This window comes from Clytia hemisphaerica, unplaced genomic scaffold (genome assembly GCF_902728285.1).
Source record: "Clytia hemisphaerica strain Z4C2 unplaced genomic scaffold, Clytia hemisphaerica genome assembly, whole genome shotgun sequence".
Lineage (NCBI taxonomy): Eukaryota > Metazoa > Cnidaria > Hydrozoa > Leptothecata > Clytiidae > Clytia > Clytia hemisphaerica.
The window spans coordinates 77,751-98,409 of record NW_027103910.1 but is presented as its reverse complement, the minus strand read 5'-3'; the positions used below and the strand labels follow the sequence as shown (position 1 = coordinate 98,409).

Below are 20,659 nucleotides of genomic sequence, written 5' to 3'. Positions count from 1 at the left end.
AAATCCAAATTTTTTGCGTCAAAAATCATGCTTTTGAGTGATGATTCTTTTGAGTGCAAAAAAGAATCTCAACCTCAACGCTTGTAAGGGGCTCATTTTCGTTTTTTTTCAAAACTGCATGTACTTCCACCTCATAAACATACCTTTTTGTCCTGTCAGATGTCCCATAATGCACCAAAATCGAAAAAATTGGGAAAATCTCTGAAAAATCCGCCACTTTGATGACGTCATTGACAGAAAAACTTGAATAAGTTCAGGTAGAAAAAAGATTTTGAGCTCAAATTTTGACCAGAGACGTATATAAATGAAACAAATTAGAAAATTGGAAAACAAAATCGAAAAATGCTGACGTTATCAAAAAATCAAAACAGTTTTAATTTAAAATGCTTTTGATTTTTAATTTGAATCTCTGGTAAAAAATTGAGCTCGAAATCTTTTTTCTACCTGGACTTATTAAAGTTTTTCTGTCAATGACATCATCAAAAGGGCGGATTTTTCAAGGATTTTCCAATTTTTTTCGAGTTTGGTGCATTATGGGACATCTGACAGGACACATTCATGACGGCTAAATTAAACTTCTCCAAAAAAGCCCAAAAATAGGTATGCTGGAAAAACAGAATTTTTAATTTTCAGACACTGTCAAAAAATTCTTCCTTTAATTTGTCCCTTTTCTTAAAATTGGAGGTAAGAAAATTTTTCAAAGTTCAAATATCAAATATCTCGGCGTTTTGATTGACATGCATCTCAACTGGAAAGCCCACACCACATCTTTAACAGTTAAACTTGCCAGAGCAAATGGCATTATATCTAAGCTCAGACACTATGTTTCAACAAAAACCTTAGTTAACATTTATTATGCTCTTTTTCATTCCCATCTTCAATATGGTTGCAAACTCTGGAGTCTTACTGACAATACCACCTCTAAGCCTATATTTATCCTTCAAAAGAAAGCCTTTTGATGCCCTTCTTCTCCACTCTTTTCTGACCTCAAAATTCTCAAGATTTTTGACCTTGTCAAATGTCTTAATCCAGACCCGATCAATCGAACTTGTCGAACCAATCGAACTAATCGAACTAATCGAACTCCATCGAACGATTAAAGTTCGATTAAATAAATTGATCGAACTCTAATCTTTTTTAAAAGATTGTGAGTGTTTGATTAAGTTCGATCATTGGGTTTCGGTTCGATCAGTTCGTTAAACCAATTTTGTTTGACAAGTTTGTGCTGCTCCGCCACCGTATATTAGCTTCTTTTCAAAGCCAAATTCGGAATGTAAATCGGGAAATTACTTCCGATAACGGATTACACACTTTTCCTGTATCCTTTTAGCGCCAGAAGAAGCGGTTTGTTGGGGCGGGCGTAGTATTCTGCCATTCGGCCTCGCGCGAAATCGCAACAGACTTTTTTTCCGGATAGACAAATATCCGGGTACAATAAACATCAAGCTGTTAAGTCCGGGAACTGTCGAAATTGGCAATCGCGTGCCAGGACAAAGTTTTTGCAAGCGAGGGAAGATATGAGGATTTTAATATCATCGAACTAATTGAACTTTTTACTGACCGAACTAATCGAACTGCTATTGCTTCAAAAATTGTGAGTGTTCGATTAGGTTCGATTAATTTTTTTAATCAAACTTTAATCGTTCGATGGAGTTCGATTAGTTCGATTGTTCGATTGGTTCGACAAGTTCGATTGATCGGGTCTGGCTTAATATATCTTTTGTCCACAGATTCCTAAATAACAAATTACCCTTTGACCTTCTGGAGTTTTTTAACTTTATTCAGCTTGATGCTGAAGATGAAAACACTCAAAGTACCAGAGGAGCATGTTTGAAACTACTTTTTGTTCCCTCCTACAACACCATTACATTTGGAAACAAATCTTTCTCCAAGATTTGTATAACCCATTGGAATATCATTCAGCGATCTTACCAAAATATTACTCTGAGCTCATCTGATTTCCGTTTTGTTAAATCTCTCGCCCTTACTTACTGTCTTGGGAGATACTGAACACCCCTCGCCTTAGCAAACTTCTTTTAATTCTTTTTTTAATTAACAAATTTCGTAAAAAATTTCTTAAAAATTATATAAATTTGAATAAAGTGTTATAAATGCAATTTGTACTTAGGTGGCCGCATCTTTTTGATTAGCTAGAATATAAGGCGGTCTCCCTCCATATATTTTTTGTGCATATCATCACTTGTATCTTTTTTGTAGTGTTAAATGGTAAATAAATACTTACTTACTTACTTTAGAATCTCATATTTGCTGCGCGAGTATTTTTGACGAGTAACTTGCCAAGCAAATCGCAGGTAAATAAAACAGTGTGGTTGGATAATAAAAAACCATGCGAGATCATGAATTTCAAGATGGCGAGAATTCAGACGTTTCTCGATGGCTGTGGACGTGTAACAATCCCAAATCTAATAATGATATTAAACATAATCATACATGACATCACTTTTCATTAGGAGATATACAGTATATACATTTTACAACCTGCAAATTTTGTATATCAGGGTTCTCTTGATTTAACTTTATATTTTAATGACCAGCCAGGTCATTCATTTGAGGGCTATGTATGTTAGCCTCCACTGATGCAAGTTACCTTATCTCACGGTAAGTGTATATACACCAGAATACGCTTCTGTTGATGTTTGAGTGATTACCCCAGCATGAGTGCCATTTGGTTGCATTGGTACTTAACAAAGTTACTAACTGTAACTCATTTGAGAAGTCAATAGGGTGCACCCCAAAAAAATTCTTTCTTTAAAAAGTCAATCTCTGTGCATATTTGTCAAGTTTCAAAATTCTGTTATATATATGTGGTTCGAGATGCGAGCAAAAAGCAAGTGTAAAATAAGATTTTCAATGGCTGAATGGGGGTTTTATCAATCGAGATTTTTTCTGAAGTTATTTCTCTAAGAAAAACTTTCAACATTTATTTGATTGGAAAGTTGTACATTTAGCTATATATCTTACTTTTTTGTATGTCTTTGAGTGTAATTCTAATGAATATTTGAAAATGCAGGACACACAGAGAGATGTGGGTGTACAGCCAGGTACAGCGGGACAAAAGGTTGATTTGCATAAAGTGTCTCACAGAATTCTTAGAGAGAAATATTTGGATTCAAGTTGTTTTGTTGGTGACCCCCCAAATATTCCCATAAATTTCCCCTGTGCAAGAAGCATAAGGTCAGTTCAGCTGATCATATAATGAAGCATATGATATGTTATGGAAAAGAGGGAATCAGAACGAAGAAAGAAAGGTATAGGTGAAAACTTTCACAAACAGTGAACAGACCAAAATAAAATGCACAAAAAACTGAAACATTGATATGAGTATGGAATTATTGACTCAATTCAAATCACTTCAAATCACAAAAGAAAAAACCGTTATCTTTTCAAAACAATTTAAAAGCTCGCGCCACTTCTCGAAACAATAGAGCTGTTTGACGTCATACTTTTGTTTATCAAATCATAACAATAAAATATTAGCCAATCAAATTTTGCGCTGATTCTTACATCTTCAATAATTCCCGGCTACTATGTCAAAACTCTGATATTTTCTGCTCGAACTAAATGCTATACCTCAAAACCACACGGACATTGTAGCCGGGTCTCCCAGCTAGTACCGTATATATCTGGTGATAAATAACACAAACACAAAAATGATACCTGTGTATTTGAAGCAGATTTACAGCTTTGCGTGTGAAACGTGTCCAAAAATGCTCTGTCTGTCTGTCTGTCAGACACTAAAATGACAGACCAAAAATGTGTGCCATGTTGCAGCCATGTGCTTTCACAAATAAGGCTACCATTATGGTTTTTCACGAGCTTACGTCATCAAGGAAAACAAGCGAACATGCTGATGTCATAGATAATTTATTCCACCTGCATTAATTAGGAAGTCACCGCCTTCTTTAAAAATCAAAATGTAAACAAATATGGTAACCTCCGGGCGGGAAATCAACACTGACAAAATTCACATTTCCATTTCTAGCAGGTGAAAACTAGTTTCAATATGGTAACCTCCGGGCGGGAAATCAACACTGACAAAATTCACATTTCCATTTCTAGCAGGTGAAAACTAGTTAGAACAAAACTAAATAGGTTTATTTAGTTTTGTTCTAGACAATAATTCGCTTTCACGTTCACGCTCAAAATCTCGATTTACGAATTCACGCTGGAAAAATCTTATTTTCACGTTCACGTGATATCTCAATTCACGTATTCACGCGCCGACAAAGTCCAATTCACGTATTCACGACAGAAAAAAGGGTCATTCACGTGTCACGCCAGCCCCTGGGGGAGCCCCCTTATGGTTCGCATCCATTTTGCCTAAGTAAACCCCCCGGGAAATTTCCCCTAAATCTGTTCGTTAGAATGTCTTAAACCTGTTCGTTATTCTCTGAGAAAGTATATTCGAGGCGGTCGCTTTAGATGTTCACTGTTCACTGCAGCTTTCGTCACATTTGTCAGATTGATTTAAATGACGTGTTGAACTAAGTAGGCCCCTAGTATAATGTGAATGAGTGCATTTTATATTGAGGAAGCTGCGTCGAAAATTCCGTCCAGTTTCGATAACTCAATCAAAAGTTATGATGATTCCAAGTTTCTGTTAATGTTACGCCACACTTTGACGTTCATTTCTCTGCTTTCCTACACACAAAAACTCTCTCCAGACAAGAAAGCCTCAAAACCAATCATAAAAAACTTTCTTTTATACTGTCTATTTATTTACAATGCATTAGCTTCTTTCAATTTAATGAATAAACAAAAATCAACATAAAAGGGGTTGCGGAACGAACGTTCTGTTTTCGCAAAGCGAAGAAATATTTTCAGAAGTCTGTAAAAAAATCCAATTTCCCTTTATAGCTACCCCCGCCATAGTCTTGCCTATTAGGGTACTCTCAGGTTCCTAATTCCTAATATTTACTCAATTTTGGCTTTTTCAGAAGTACAATTTCCAACCCACGGCTATTGGATCCCCCGTTTATTAAACTTTGAAAAAACTTTCAGCCGCTTTCCCTTTATTAGACCCGAGAGTAATAAAAAGTTCTTACGGTATTTTGATATTTGTCCAAAAAAACATTTAAAAACTTCACTTTTATTTTATTTTGTAGCATCAGTTTTAACGCGAAAAGAGAAAAATATTAATAAGACTGCAAGTTATTTTTTTCTGATAGTCTTTTAATTAAAATGGTGCATGGCTATACGGGTCTTATATGAAGGCAAATAAACTCATATCTTTATGATCAACTTAAGACTATTTAGGTCAACTGCGCATCCTGAAAGATGTTTTACTTTATTTCTTGATAGGTCCTACTTTACAAAATATACAATAGTAACGTAAAATATTAAAAAAGAAAAGTGTACAGTTGCGAGTGACTGTGCTTCTCACGACCTTTCTTCGCAATGATCGTTCGACGGATGATACACCAATATGACCTAAAAGAAGATTGATTTTATTGATATTTTTCTGTAAACATTTAGTGTCATGCTTGTAAACATGAACACTTTCCAGTCGATTTAATTACACATGGAAGTATCAGGAAATTCGACAAATATCTAATGAAAATAAATTTTTGTTGTGATAGCTTTGTTTATCTTCTAAAAAAAATACCTTTAAGCGATTTTCAATATAATAAAAAGAACAAAGCATCATATAGTACGGAAGGACATAAACATTGAAAGAACTCTGATACGAAGTTGGAGAACTTACGGTTGGATAGTTGACGCAGGTTGATGGATTGATATCGGTTGCGCTGCAAATCATCTTGCACATTTTATCTATATGTGAAAAGAGCAATCATTATTGACGAGGCAATCTGAATGCCAGCATGTTCAAACATAAGAAATAATATTAACAAATTTAACAGAGTGTATAAATCAAGTTTCACTTACGTTTAAAATTTAATCATGAATTTTGAGGAGATGATTATTGCCAAGCCAGTTGTCTGTTTGATTTTATATAATATTTTTGTTTGATTTTCTGTAAAAATAAAATAGAAACATACACAAAAGAATTTATGATAACAATGTTTCCAAAATTAGGTAAAACTAGGTAAGAAACTAATGTTACTATTATCAAAACAGTTTGAATCGAGACTCTGCGTTGAATAAAATTTTCTCACCGAGCAGGAAATTATCTTGGATAATGGTTTCAAATATGGTATTTCATTATTACTCAAAAATTCAAATTCAAATTTACTTTCAATAAAAAAAAAATATCGATATATCAACATAATAAATTAAAAACTCTATATCTTTCAACTTAGACTTAGTTATAAGTAGTAATAAATAGTATTATAATAAATAGTTTTGAAATTAACACTTTAAAATAAATGTTTTGTAAACAAATACAAATCTGTGACAAACGAAACGGGTCAAGTTGAACATTTACAAGAATTTTTGTCATTGGATTGGTCGTTAACTATTCAAACAAAAACTTTTATTTATTTTTCGAAAGGATGCATCATCTCTATTGTTTTGAATAAGCAATTATGTGAGCATCTTGTAAAAACTTCAATACAACTGAACGAAACAGCCATTTGCGAGAGGAGAAGTGACAAAGAGCTACGACGTGAAAAGATCTTTAGAATGATTTAAATGAAATTCATAACACGAAGAGTAACAAAAACACAACAATCAAATACTGCCAGTATATTATTAACAGTAAAGCGACAAATTTGAAACAGCAACGGTGAAAGTAAAAAGGACGATGGAGGAAACTAGACAAAATTTATTAAAACAATTATTGTTTAAATGCGAACACCAACAGCGCGTTGGCCCGAAACAGTAACGTGGATGTGTTGCACGGCACGATGTTGTTCAATATTTTTATGGCTATTGTCATTGTGCAATTGACGCTTTGGCCTTGGGTTTCTCTGTTTCCAGGATTCAAGAAATCCTTCCTCGTCCCTGAAGCCGTTACTCTTAAAAAACCGGTATGACCTCACCGAGTCAGGGCCGCCATTTAAAAGTCTCATCTTTTTGTATTTGTTATAGGATATAACTGTCGTTTGTTTCTTTTTCTTTTCACCCTCTTCCTGTTCTTTCTTCTCCTGTTCTTTCTTCTCCTGTTCTTTTTTCGCCTTTTCTCTCTTAGCTTGTTCTTTCTTAGCTTGTTCTTTCTTAGCTTGTTCTTTCTTAGCCTGTTCTGTCTTTTTCTTCTTTTCTATTACTTTCTGTTTCTCTGCTTCGGCAAGGCGTTTATTTGCTTTGTCTAGTTCGTTACGCAAACTCGCTATTTCATTTCTTTGTCTTTCCATCTCCTTCATCTGTTCCATCTTTTCTCGTTCCTCCACTTCCTCTCTTTTTGATTCCTCGGACATCTCCGCACTCAGAGCGTCGTCACTCATGGGGTAGTCTGACATGATGTTCATTTTTATTTGCTTTTTAACTTGGAGAGAGAATAGTATGGGCTTCAAATAGAGAATGTAACAAAGTCTAAGTATGAAGAGCTTCTTTTACAAAACAAAAATAAAAAATCTCTCTTGGGTATAAGGAAAAGTAAAAAGTTTAAAGGTTTGTTTTCTATCTAAAGGGAGTGATCACTGATCTCCCTTTAGATAACCTTGGCTTTCAGTTTGTATTTTCAGTTTCAGTTTCTGAAAATGCGTAACAGGGTACACCACGTGAAGGATAAGCCATAGGATTTTGTACCCCACCCTAAAAGGTTACCTTCTGATCTCTAATAAATAAGTTGATTCGTTTTAATTTATAGCTTTTATCTGTTTAACTTTCAATGGTTAGGCAAATATTTAATTATTTACTGGTTTACGGATCCGCCGACGTTATTTTTGCCAAAATAAAAATAAAATAAAATGGAGATTTCAAAACCTTTTATTTACTTTTTCTCCTCCGACCTTCAAAAAAGAAGAAAGAAATAAAAAAAACCTTTACTTAAACAGGAAAACAAAAGAAAAGAAGAGAAAGAAAGAGGGGGTTAAATGATCTAACACAGCTGTGCCCTATGCTGCCAATGTAAAGATACTTTGATCCTTCCCTTAATGTCAGGGAACTTCCCGATGGAATTTCTCTATCCACAAAAACTCCAAGGGTACATTTTTCCTGCATATGTGCTAAGAAAAAGAGTTGTTGAAGAGAGACTTATTTAGATACATAGCAAATTTCATAAAATTTTATTTTATTATTTCCTCCGATTTCTGATTTTTAAAAAGAAATAAAAAAAAATTTAAAACATCAATTTTATTTTTTATTTTTTTTCCATCCTCCTGTCCAAAACTTTTCCTCATAATGTCCGTAAACCAGAAAATAAAAAAGTAATTGCCTTATCAAAGAAAAGTTAAAACAGGCATTGATGGTTTACACTTTCAAGGAGAATTGTAATAGAGGCTGATTGTAATAGAGGCTAATCATAAAAAGTCGTAACTAAGGATTGATGTTTAACATTCTACTCTCAAAAATGTCTTCAAAAACGTAAAATTTGACTAGACACCCCATAAAGACAGGTAGAGACCAAAAGGTACTTTTAAGGTACAAGGCTGTTTCACTGCGTCAGGCTACATTAGAAACATGGTTTACCCTTATTGCAACAAACAACTGTCAGCATGTTACAAGGGTCACTGTGAAAACAACTATCAACATTCACAGTGTCATGCTCTGTATGTGACAAACAACTATCAACATGTCACCAGAGGGTGGAAACAACTATCAACATCCACCTTTGATGGAAACAACTATCAACATCCATCAAATACCTGTCTCTAACCATGTGCAGGAAAGAAAATCAGCCTTGATTTAAAATATTGCCAGTGAGACGAAATCAGAAGAAAAGTAAAAAGGTATTTAACACGGCAATTTTTCAATTTTAAAAACTTTATAACAACAATAATAACATAAAGTAGTTGCCTATGAGTCTTGAAAACAAGTTAAACCATCATTGACAAAGCGATCAAATTCACATAATAGTTCTCTGTAGGTATTCAAATCGCTGTAATGGCCAAATGTTTGAAGAGTCTCGCCACTCAAAATTTTCAATCTTTCTTCTTCTTCCCTTCTTCGTGGCATCCATGGATGATTATTGATATAATTTAGCCTATCATATGGCACTTTTTCGACCAAAGCAACATTTTCTAGTTTAGATGCCCTACTGAGGGCTGTATAAGTTATGCCAAGGTTAAGTTTCTCCATAAAAATCTCTTTATTTAACTTTATCCGAATATGAGTACATGGCTCATTAGGACCTATTGTCATACCTTGGCTTTTTGATATAGGTATACAATAACCAGGCATCAAGGGCAACCCCCTTCTAGAGCAACAGTTAGTATCACAACGTGCTTCATTGACAGGTATAGGAACCCATGTTGGGTGTTCTGGAAGCCAGCTTGGGCCTTTGTATCTTGGGAAATCTACAACAACTGCTTCTGGAAATGATGGAGGTGCTTCTCCCTCAGCATATAATATTGCAATCACTTTCCCAATTGCTCCATTATTTAATCCAAGAGGTGTTAAGCTGAGCTGATTTTTAGTCAAGAGCACACGACTTCCAACAGCAATGTGAGAGGTTGCAGGAATTTGACCCATCTGATTAACAGATTGAGTGTGATGACGACCTTTTCCTTTGCTTGGTATAGTAGCAACAGGGATCCCCAAATCAGCTAGTTGTTTTGGGTTGTTGTGGTTCTCAACATTTACCTCTTGCCCACGTTTCCATAACAGTCAAACATGTGTCTGATTTAAATCCCTCTTTGGCACTTTCAGGAAGCTCACCGCTCACCTTCATATCTTGAATTTATGTCTTCCAGTCATTCAAATCGAGTTTACCCTCTCTGATTCTCAGCAACATTTCCAAAAAAGACAACTGATCTGGGGCCTTGTCGCATAGTTTCATTTAACAGAATACAATGTGAAAATGTACGATAGATTCCATAACCGGCAAGCTTATCTGGGGCGTCTGAGGATAATGGCTCAACATGCAAATCATGAGAATCAACTGGACCTAGCTGGCCTAAATCTCCAAAAAAGTTGACAGTTGGTATTGCACCAAAGTTGTTGAAAAAATCACATGTTGCCTCCTTAAAACGTTGACTACACCATGCTAACATACGATGACTATACATACCTCTTTCATCTAAATTCAAGGTCATCAATTTCATAGAATTACCTTCCAGAGTGCTACCAGTTAGTTCACGTAAGGCAGTGAGAGATATGCTATTCAATGGCTTATCAGTTAACTGTAATGTTTTGGATTCTTTTTTCTTCACTCTTGGGATGCTTGTTCATGGTGGCCACAGAATTATTTTTTTCAAATTCCAGGACTTTCAAGGACTTTCAAGGACAAATTTCGACTTTTTCCAGGACTTTAGATCATCAAATTCCAGGATATTTCAGGACAAAATAGCATTAAACAGAAAAAATCAAGGATTTTCCAGGATAAAAAAATAAAATATTACTATCTCAGCAAGGAAAATATCAAATGAATGCAACTACGTAATAAAGAGGTTTTCCTAAAATAACTAACAACATAAAATACCACATTATAACATATGATTTTTATCAAAACGCATTGACACGTTAAGAGCTAGGCTAGCCTTTTACCACACAGGTTTTTTCAAATCCTTTAGATAGAAAAATAGCAACGCAAAACTAATGCTATTTTTAGAAAAATACTCTATAGAATACAAAAAAAGGTAAATGCTGTCGACTTCATGACGAAAATATAAAAAAATAACGAAAGAAAATATACAAAATATCAAAAGAAATATCAAATCAAAAATACTTTTCGAACATAGTAAGTTTGGATCAACTTTAAAAAACTTAGATTATCAACTCAAACAATTGAATCCCTACGAAGGATTAGGGTTTCTTCCATTTTAGTAAACTCGTTAATTTCTGCTTTCTTCAATGCGGCTGCTTTTCTGAGATCGTTTGACCTTTCCAGAGTTTGAAAACATTTATTATCCTGAGCTTGTAGGGCCATACCGTCGGCATCTTTCAACAACTCGTCAATACTGGACTGCAAATGTCTCTTTTTTTTCGCGATCTGATTAATTTCTTCGGTTACCAATTTACGTTTTAAGTTGTATGTCACTATTTGATTTGACTTTAGATTTTTCTCCAAATCAGAGGTGTAAAACGCTGCCTCGAGCATTTTACAGACCTGATCATATCTCGTGTGATTTTGATACTTTTTGCCTCTACATCCTTAGCCAGCATGTGATTTCATGTGCTACACGTAACGACTTCAAAGATTCTTCTGACTGGTTTTCTACTATGAACTCTTTGTTGGCTTTAAACCCTCGTTCGATGGCTGATTGCCCATGGCTAAGACAAAGATGATGATGATACAAATTTCCCGAAGCGTGGGATATATTCTGATATGTAAGGCCACAAAAATGTGTCAAGGCGTTGATCAAATTTTGAAAATTCGGCAAATTTTTCCCGATTCTGTGGGATAGCTCCACGAAGAAATTTAGCGAATTGATCTTTCGCATCATCTGATAATTTAACGGTTATCTGCTTTTGATCTGTGAGTTTTTCGACAATTTTTCCAAATCGATTCTTGGCTGTTTCGTGTTTATCACTTATTGCCAATGTATTTGGATTTAAGCAACCAGAGGATCGGACAATCATGTACTTTAAGGGACATTTCTCGATAAAGTGGTGTGCGAGATTTGACAAAAACAAAATTGCTCCTTTATAAAATGTGTGAACTAGACCACTTTTGTGGTTACGCGTTTTCTTGTATGCCTGAACAAGTAGCTTTGCACCAGTACCAACCTCAACCATCTCAGGAGGTTTTTGGATGTCTTTATCCAATGGAAAAAGTCGATTGAAAAAAAAATATATTCAAAGAATTTAGAATATCCAGGACATTCCAGGACATTTTGAAAAATTACAAGAAATCCCAGGAGTTTCAAGGACTTTCCAGGAGAAAACATTAATTCCAGGATATTCCAGGAATTTCCAGGAGCGTGGCCACCATGTTGTTGTTGAGTGAACAGTTCGTCCTAAGGGTAGGAGAATAGATGCTGCTCCAGTAGGTGCTAAATTCATTACAGCATTGTTTCGATTGCAAATTCTTCGCGACAAATAGGTCAAGGCAACAATTGTAAATGTTTTACCACTTCCAGCCGTCCCCTGCACTAAGAGACGCACTTTATTTTGGTGTTCATTATTCACAACGGACATAATATTAAGAATGTTAATAGCTATTATTACTCTTTGAAGAGCATTAGCCTTCAATAAATCAATATTTGGTGGCAAATCACAATTCTGATTTCGAGCCTGTTGTTGTGCAGCTGCCACCTTTGAGATGTTTTCTAGCCAATCTGAAGAATTATCAGGCCAACCACCTCCAAAAGATTCAATTGCATACTGATGCCAATCAAAACCTTCTCCACCATCAGGCAGATCTCTAAAAGCATTCAAATCTTCAAAATCTTGGGGTCTATTTTCGGCCAAGTATCTTAAAAATTCATGTTCGTTTCTGATTTCATTCTCAAACTCATCTTCAGATCCAGATTCGTAGTCAATAGAGCTATCATCAACATCAAGGTTTTTCCTCTTTTTTGCTCTTTGACGATCCCTTTCTAGTCTTTTGTCATGCTCTAATTTTGCTTTTTTGACAAGTTCTTTCACAATCATAGGACATAAATCACTTTCTAAAAACTCCATGAATGATTCTAAAAATGAGTCTTTTCCGTTCTTAAGGTCATTTACATTTTCCCATGTTCCCAACGAGTGAATCATTAATTGACCCTTACAATAGTCCTCTTCTAGTGGCCATATGGGAAGAGTCGGAATCCCAGTAAAAACAGGAACATGGTTTTTAGCACACTTAGGGGTGCAAACACAAATTTGAGCCCAATTATACAAAGTCATATTGGGATAACGTGTTCGACGTTTTTCACTCAAAAACTTTTCTAGAGGTGTTTCTTTTGTTGCATCCCCATCAGAAAACTTAAACTGAATTTATTGCACGAAAACCACTAAGACCTATTCTCCTGAACTGTCGAGTGCAATGAAACAAACGACCCCCACAATTCAGAAAATCAACAGCAGCTGCTGGCATATCAATCAATCCTATAATTTTCAAAATTAGTTGTTGGGCAATACTTCTTACAGATGCAACATCACTATTAGCATCTAATAAATGTTTATATAGACGAATGAAATCGTCTGTAGATTTGGCACCCTTGCAGGCATACTGAGTGATGTATCTTAACAGAGCCATTAAGTCTTGATCAATGATGGCTTGCGTGTCTGAGTTGGCTAACCATGTTAACAGTCGTGTTTTGACATGAGATATCAGAAAAGAATGATCTCTGTTGCCTTCAAAACGTGGATGTTCTCCTGGTGTTATTAGTGAATGGAAAGGATGAGTTTCTTTTCCTTCTGAAGTTCTATTTTCGATATCAAACTTACCAAAATGGAAACGACAATATTTTGTTTTAGCACCATCAGACTTCACATTTAAGCAAGTATTATTACACTTATGCAAGCCCACCTTATTTGTTAAAGCAATATGAAAATCTCTCATGGATTCTTGGCTTGAGTGGTCAGAGAGTTTTTCTGACAAAGGATTATAATCTGGAGGTTCATAATCTCCATCAGGTTTGGGCCATTCAGATTTATTGGGGATCCAGACCCTTTTGCCATTCTCGTCAATTTCTTCATGGCCACCTGCAGGGTGCATAGATACAAAATTAGGAGAGTGAAAATCTTCTGTATTTTGTAAATCAGTCTGAAGTAAGCTATGAAGTTCAAATGCTGCATCAGATGTATTTACATTACCTTTTCCATCATCGGTAATCAGAGCCATTGCATTTTCTATTTTCTTTGCGTGCGATTCACTAAAAACAATAGCGTGACTATGAATCTCACCACGACCTTTTGCAAACTCATATCTAATCCACATGTCAGATGTTTGAAATAGTTCTTTCCCGACAGTTTTGTAATAATTAAGGGTCCTTCTCTCAAAGTATTTGGTGACAATATGGAGATTCGACAAAACTAATTTACGATGGTATGAAAAATCATTATTAATGCACTCAAGGACAGTCTCGACGGGTACCCCTTTAACAACAGATTCATACTTGGCAAGCAATTGCTTAAGGGGATCCCAGTGGTATTCAGCCATAGAGTTTGTGTCAAAGTAGGCTGGAAGGTCCCCATATCCAATCTTTCTAAAAAACAAAGCAAGGTTGTCAAGTTCAATTTTCCTGTCTCTCCAATATGGATCACTATTAGCAAACTTAGCACCAACACTTATCAATTTTCTTGGTACAGAAGTATCATTATTCTCTAAATTTTCACGTAATTCTTCAACAGAAAGATGTGCGTCATGAAGTTGTTGTGCAACAATAAATGAACCTTGGTTTAAAGCCCTTTCCCTTAGACCAAGATTTAAAAGAAAAAATCGAAGTGTTGGATGGGAGCTCACACGGTTGTCACCGCAGTGGTAGATATGATCCACCCACTCTTGATAATCAGGGGTTGTTAGTTGAGGAATGGTGATGTCTGCTGAACCATTGATAAATATTGTTGGAAAAGCCATTGCAAAAAAACCACATGTTTTCCTTTCAGGCACAAGTTCACGTTTTTCACTTGTTATTTCTGCCACACCAACTCTTTGAAGGCGTACAAGATCTTGTACAGTCTCTTCATCATCAACAATTTTCTGTAAAAGTTTCTCAAGATTCTTATCAACATCATTAGGTTCAAGTGGTGAGACAACACCTGAATGTGTATTTTCCAAATCTGAGGATCCTGGTTGACCTTCAGATAAATTCTTATTCAAGTTGGGAACCTTTGTTTTGTATTCAAGATTTGGAACACCTGGACAAATTTGTCGACCATCATTAGGCAAATTCTCTAATCTTACACAGTCAATTATAACATCAAAATAAAAAGGGTTGGGAAGCCATAGAAAAAACCTGCCTTTTAAAGGTGTGTTAATATGATCTGGTCCATCATAAACTTTAGAATTAGGAAAGGCAGTACCCATTCCACCATGTGGAAAACCAAAGACGAGCCCTTTCAAAGCCTGTTCAACATTATCTCGTTTGACAATAAAGTCTTTCAAAACTTCCCCATTCTCACCTTTCTTTCGAACCAATATAATTCCTACTTCTTGGGGGAGGCTTGGCAAAGTCTTTGCAATTTTCATGTCATGTGGAATTGCAATAGAATGGCCGCGTCCCTTCAGCATGCCGTATTTAAGGATGGTAATATTAGTTATTATGTTGATTTTTGAAATCATGGCCGTTTCAAGAATACTCAGATTTTTCAGGTATGGGGGAATTTCTTCAAAATGCATATTATTATGTAATGGCCCATCTCCATGACTACTACTACCATCATTCCCGTACATGGAAAAAATACCAGAAAATTTGGGGGCAGCAGGTGGATTTTTTCTTTTACGATTATTTTTTTCTTCTTGGCGACATCTAATGCACTTACCATCCTCCCCTACGGACCATGAAGCTGGGGAAAACAAATCATTGTTGTTTAATCCAGGCTCAACATGAACAGTTTCATGAAAAACAGGTCTAACTTCATTACAAATTTTACATCGATCAATATTGTGTTTTAACTCCCCTTCCTCAAAAATGCTTGCTGCTTCAACTACCCTAGGATTTGAATGTAAACAACTGTCATTACTGAGAGGTCTTTCTTCAGCATTATGAACAGATGGAAGTGAAGTTGGATTATTAGATCTTGGGGATAAATTTGAATCATTAACATTATCTGGCAAGGGTTTTAATTTGCGATTGGCCCTCTTTTTATTGGTGGCACGTTCACCCCCCTTACACACTATGTCCATTGCAACAATATCTTCCTTTTTCCTATTTTTCAACCTGCGATTCATTGTTTTTCTACGTTTTCTTTGCTCTCGATCAGTGGAAGGTGCAATGTAGTCAATACCATTATGAACACATAACAATTCAAGTTCTTTTTCTGTCTTTCTTTTTTTTTCTGCATTTGTTATCTTACGTTTGAGACTTTGCCTTCTTTTTTTGTTGTCAGAAACAGACGCTCCAACAGAGGGCTCAATATATTCCAAACCGTAAAGGGTACACTTTGCCTGTATTTCTATTTCAGGATCAACACTTTCCTTTCGTACAAAGGTCTGTAGTATTTCTATTTTCTTTTTCTTTTCAGGGGGAGTTTCCTTCATTAGATCTTTAATACCTTCGGACTCTCGTTTTCTTACGATATTCTCAACTGAAAAGTCAACAATTTCTTGCTGGTTAAAATTGGCTAAAATCCCCCCATCACCAGGTAACAATGATTGGAAATGATTATTGTTAATTCCGGCCAAAAGAAAGTAAGAGCTGACCGGCATATCTACATGAAATTCTAAATGAGGAGAATCACGGAAACAACTCATAACTTTTAAGGGATTATTTACGCTGCAGCTTTCAGAATTGATGCATATATTTCTACCAAGCAAGATAGCTGCAGCATTGATAAAGACCTCTGTTGTGTACACAGTATCACACAACTGCTGGGTTAAAAACTGCTCCCAAGAAAATCCTTCAGCCCTGCGAATATCAATTGCCCCCTGTTTAAAGAAAGTTCTATATCCAACAATGTATGGAGACTCCTCTACAGTTAGACGACTTTGATCCCGCACAAAATTGACGACTGCCTGGCGTAAGATAAGATGGTTTGGATACTGTAACCTTAAGGCTGAAACATCACCAAAATCTGTACGATCGTTAAGTTGTTCTACAATGGCGTGATAAAAGCAATTACCATCTCCGGGGGTTTCACTCACACAAAAAACATTTAAGCCATGGCTACGAGCAGTTCTTAAAATCTGGGGAACACAACTATACCTGGGCCAGACTGTTCTTGGAAGTTTTCTAAAATTCCCAACAACAGTTCTTCTGGCACTCTCAATTAAGTTTCTAATATTATCAACATTAAGGCTGGGGATAAACATTTCAAAATTATATGTATATATATCTTTGAGCCAAAAATAATAATACTTATCTAAATCTTGTGATGCTTATGCTGATTATACACTTGTCAACTTGTATGCTCTCGAAACACTTTTAAAAGTTACCAAATTGTGGATCCGAGACAATAATAAACTTTTAGAAGACTGGATCTAACATAGGGACCAGCGGGAAAAATATAACCAAAGTCGATATAATTTCGGTAAATGCTTCTTTTCGCTTGCTAATTCTTCTATTCAAAGCAAAGTCGACATATTTCGGTTGGAGGTAGCAGTTTTGGGGACATTTTTCTGAACATATATACAAATTTACGTTCCGCGTACGCAGATCTTGCCAAAGGATGCGGAACGCGCGTTTGAGCGCGCTGCGCGCGCTCAAACGCACGTTCCGCAATCAGCAATTCCGCCCCTTCAATTTTTTTCGTTCTTTCTAGTCCGTGGTAATTTTCCGGGGGTCAGGATTCGATTATCAGTTAGGGTCAGGGTTACTAGTAACGGCTTGTCACTGTGCCGGGTGCATACTCGGCGCCTTTGGCCCCGCAGGGTTGCTAGTAACGGCTCGAATTTCAGTCAGGTTTAAAAAGGGGTACTTTTATCCATATTATAATAACATTACCCCCGTCTTTTGCCAGTTTGGTATAATATGTTATGAATTGAGTGGTTCTGCTGTGCGACGATAGCTCAAGTGGTAAGGCGTCGGGTTTGGAAACCATGGTTGCATGCATTTGGTGGTTCGAACCGAGGTGTGGGAGTAAAGTTTCAGGATTAGCAGAATAGCTTCAAATAGTCAAATTCAGAAAAAACTAAGTCCAGAAATCAGAAAAAACAGAGTTAGTGATAGGAAATAGACAAAAAGAGGAGAAGGGCGGAATTGGTGATTGAAACTAGATCTTTCCTTTCTAGCAGCCAGGAAACAAGGAAACACAAACGACTCACAAACAATCAAACAATACAATCAATTTTCTTCATCATGACTAGATCAATGAAGAAAGTAGATTAAGTAGAGTATTTAGTTGTAACTTGATTTCAGTGGCTGTAAGTTTGTATATATTTGAAATTTTTGGAGAGCTCTTCTGTTTTTTTTATGTTCTGTGTCTGTTTTTTTTATAATCATGACTGGATCTGGATCTGTATAATGATGTCATCATTCATAGGTATAATGTATATCATGAGTTTTGTCTCCTTTGACTAAGCAGGGAAGAAGAATTTATGCTTATTCTACTAAAAAATGAAATTGAGGAAGAAAAGAAAGGAAGTCGCACAGTTTCATTCCACATATCAGCAATCATATTTCATCTCACGACACGGGAGGGGTTTATAGACTTCTAGGCTATTATCTGAGACCTATTAGACCATTCTTGAACTTTTGGATCTTTAAATCCTAGAATCCTGAGTCTTAAGTCTAGCGTTAAAACTCAGAGTTTAAACTCTGCCCTTCCAGCCAACCTAATTTATTAAAGCCGAAAGCACTTCCAAATCGTTTGTGGTTATAAGTTTTCTTAGGAATTTCCCTTTTTTCTCAATTATTATATGACCATGATTGTCTATGAAAATGAAAAATGCCAATCTCTTCTGTGAGAGGGTCCGAAATTATGAGAAAAGCCCAAAAATTTGAAAAAAACTTTTTCCGACCATTTAGAAGTATTTTCACTGAGTCAAAGTCAGTATTTTGTGAAATATTTCACGTTTTGAAAAGATCACTTTTACTGATATCCAAAAATGCTAATATTTCAGAAAATTTTGAACTTTTTCTGAGTTTCTGCCTGTAAATAAATTCAAAGAGAGGGACATTTTTAACCGGAAAATATGCTTTTCGATTGAAATTGGACCCCAAGTAGAGCAGAATTTAGCATTATTCATTTTCAAAGAAATCATGGTTAAAATGTATTGAGAATTTAGCTTATTTTTTCTCGTTTTTTGAAATTTGGAGTTTGTGCGCTGTAATTGATAAATTTATTTGAGTATTTCAATTTGGGAGGGGTTTATAGACTTCCAGGCTATATTCTGAGCCCTATTGGACCATTCTTGAACTTTTGGATCCTTAGATCCTAGAATCTTTAAATCTTAAGTCTAGCGTTAAAACTCAGAGTTTAAACTCTACCCTTCCAACCTATTTTAGAGCCCTTCCAAATCGTTTGTGGTTATAAGATTTCGAAGAAATTTCCGGCTTTTTTCTCAAATATGATTGTACTAGCAAAGGGTCTATTTAAAATACTATTAAATACTTTTGCACAGCAGTGGCCAGCAAGACAGGTTAGGCCTTATCTGGTCTAGTGATATACTATATACAATATACAATACAATATACTATATACAATATATATATAACTTTAAATGTGTTTCAGTGGTTTGTGTATGCCGACCGTAGCAAGAATGGGCCTTCGGGCCTGATGTTACTTAAATATATAGATAGACCGACCCACTTTTTATTATAAAATTTTGACACTTTTGAAAAGTTAGAAAATTATGTTGGAATTTTCAACATTTTGTTTTACTTACAAAGGGAAGCAAACATGAAACTAAACAAGAAATTCTGCAAAACTTTCAATTTTGACAAAACTGCAAACTTTACTGCTTTTGAGATCTAAACCCAAAATTTCTTCCCTTAAGGTAAGAAAATCTTGATTCCTGATGATTCCTGTTTTCCTGGATTCCCAGGCCCTATAAAAATCTAAATTTAGCAAAAAATTGGTTAGACGTGTCACCAGCTATTGAGCTTTTACATTTTCAAGTAACTCTCATTGCCTCCAATCAGCAGTCTTTCAGAATTTAAGCTCTCAATTCCACAGTGATACAGGAATTTTGGGAAAAGGCAAATTGGCAATGACATGTATCCCTGAGACAAAATTGATGGCATATTTGATGACAAAACTTTTTGAAATTACATTTTTTACAGAATTCCATGCAAAATTAGACTAAAGATATTGAAGGCAATTTTTTCTTTTCTTTGACTTCCAGGATTAACACTTAATGAATGGCTTTTTTCAATTGGTGAGTTTTGCATGTGAAACTATTCTGTTTAAAAGCCAGTCAATAGCTTGGTAACAGGCCTAACATGCACTCAGATCATTTCTCTTACATTTGAACAAGTGCAGAAGCATGAAGCTTAAAGCCATATACTTTTATTTAAAGAAAACTATATCAATTTTTTAAATTATTTTTCTTTAAAATGATATTGCTGTTGTGTGATTTGTTAAATGCGTTGATTGATTCCACTAAACAATATAAATCTTTAACATTTAAACACTAGGAAGGAAATGATTATATATTGTGTGTCATCCAGGCTGAATTAAAGACTCTGTTGATGTGCAAAGTCACAGATATAATTAAAAGAAGCCTGAATTAATGAAATTAGAAAGGGAGAAGTGAAGGGTTTTGAAATTTTGCCTTCACAAATGGTAGTAAAAGTACTGGTTTAAGCACTTTGCCACTACCTGAGAAAAAACTTATTTCTGATTACTATTGATTGTTTTAATGAAATCTGGCACCAGAATGGGATTTATTTTGAAATAAATATTACCACTTTATACAAAGGGGGGTTTTACAGTACTTGAAGGGTTAAAGATATCATAGATAAAATGCCCATTAAAATCTCATTAAAAATTTATTATTTTTGAATCATAGTGTCCTTCAGGGTCTATCCCCCCATACCTAAAGTGAAAATTCAACAGATCAACTTCCTGTCAAAATTTTAGTGCAAAAGGTTAGGGAAGACACTATGTG

The 20,659-nt window shown here is 35.4% G+C and overlaps 1 protein-coding gene and 1 long non-coding RNA gene across 2 annotated transcripts; both read right to left on the bottom strand.

Annotated features, from left to right (window-relative positions):
• Positions 1 to 5,278: 5,278 nt before the first annotated feature.
• LOC136809207 (uncharacterized) lies at positions 5,279 to 5,997 on the bottom strand. The gene is made up of 3 exons (XR_010846957.1): positions 5,908 to 5,997; positions 5,726 to 5,793; positions 5,279 to 5,451 (listed from the first exon to the last, which is right to left on the bottom strand). It is a non-coding gene; the product is annotated as an uncharacterized lncRNA (long non-coding RNA).
• A 312-nt stretch (positions 5,998 to 6,309) lies between these two features.
• LOC136809206 (uncharacterized) lies at positions 6,310 to 7,660 on the bottom strand. Its single transcript, XM_067065723.1, has one exon. It carries the CDS (start codon positions 7,386 to 7,388, stop codon positions 6,765 to 6,767), a length of 624 nt encoding a protein of 207 aa, XP_066921824.1. The 5' UTR covers positions 7,389 to 7,660; the 3' UTR covers positions 6,310 to 6,764.
• Positions 7,661 to 20,659: the final 12,999 nt, after the last annotated feature.

Bases quoted from the DNA above. Each gene is read 5' to 3' on its own strand.
- LOC136809206 (XM_067065723.1), bottom strand. From the start codon at position 7,388: ATGAACATCATGTCAGACTACCCCATGAGTGACGACGCTCTGAGTGCG.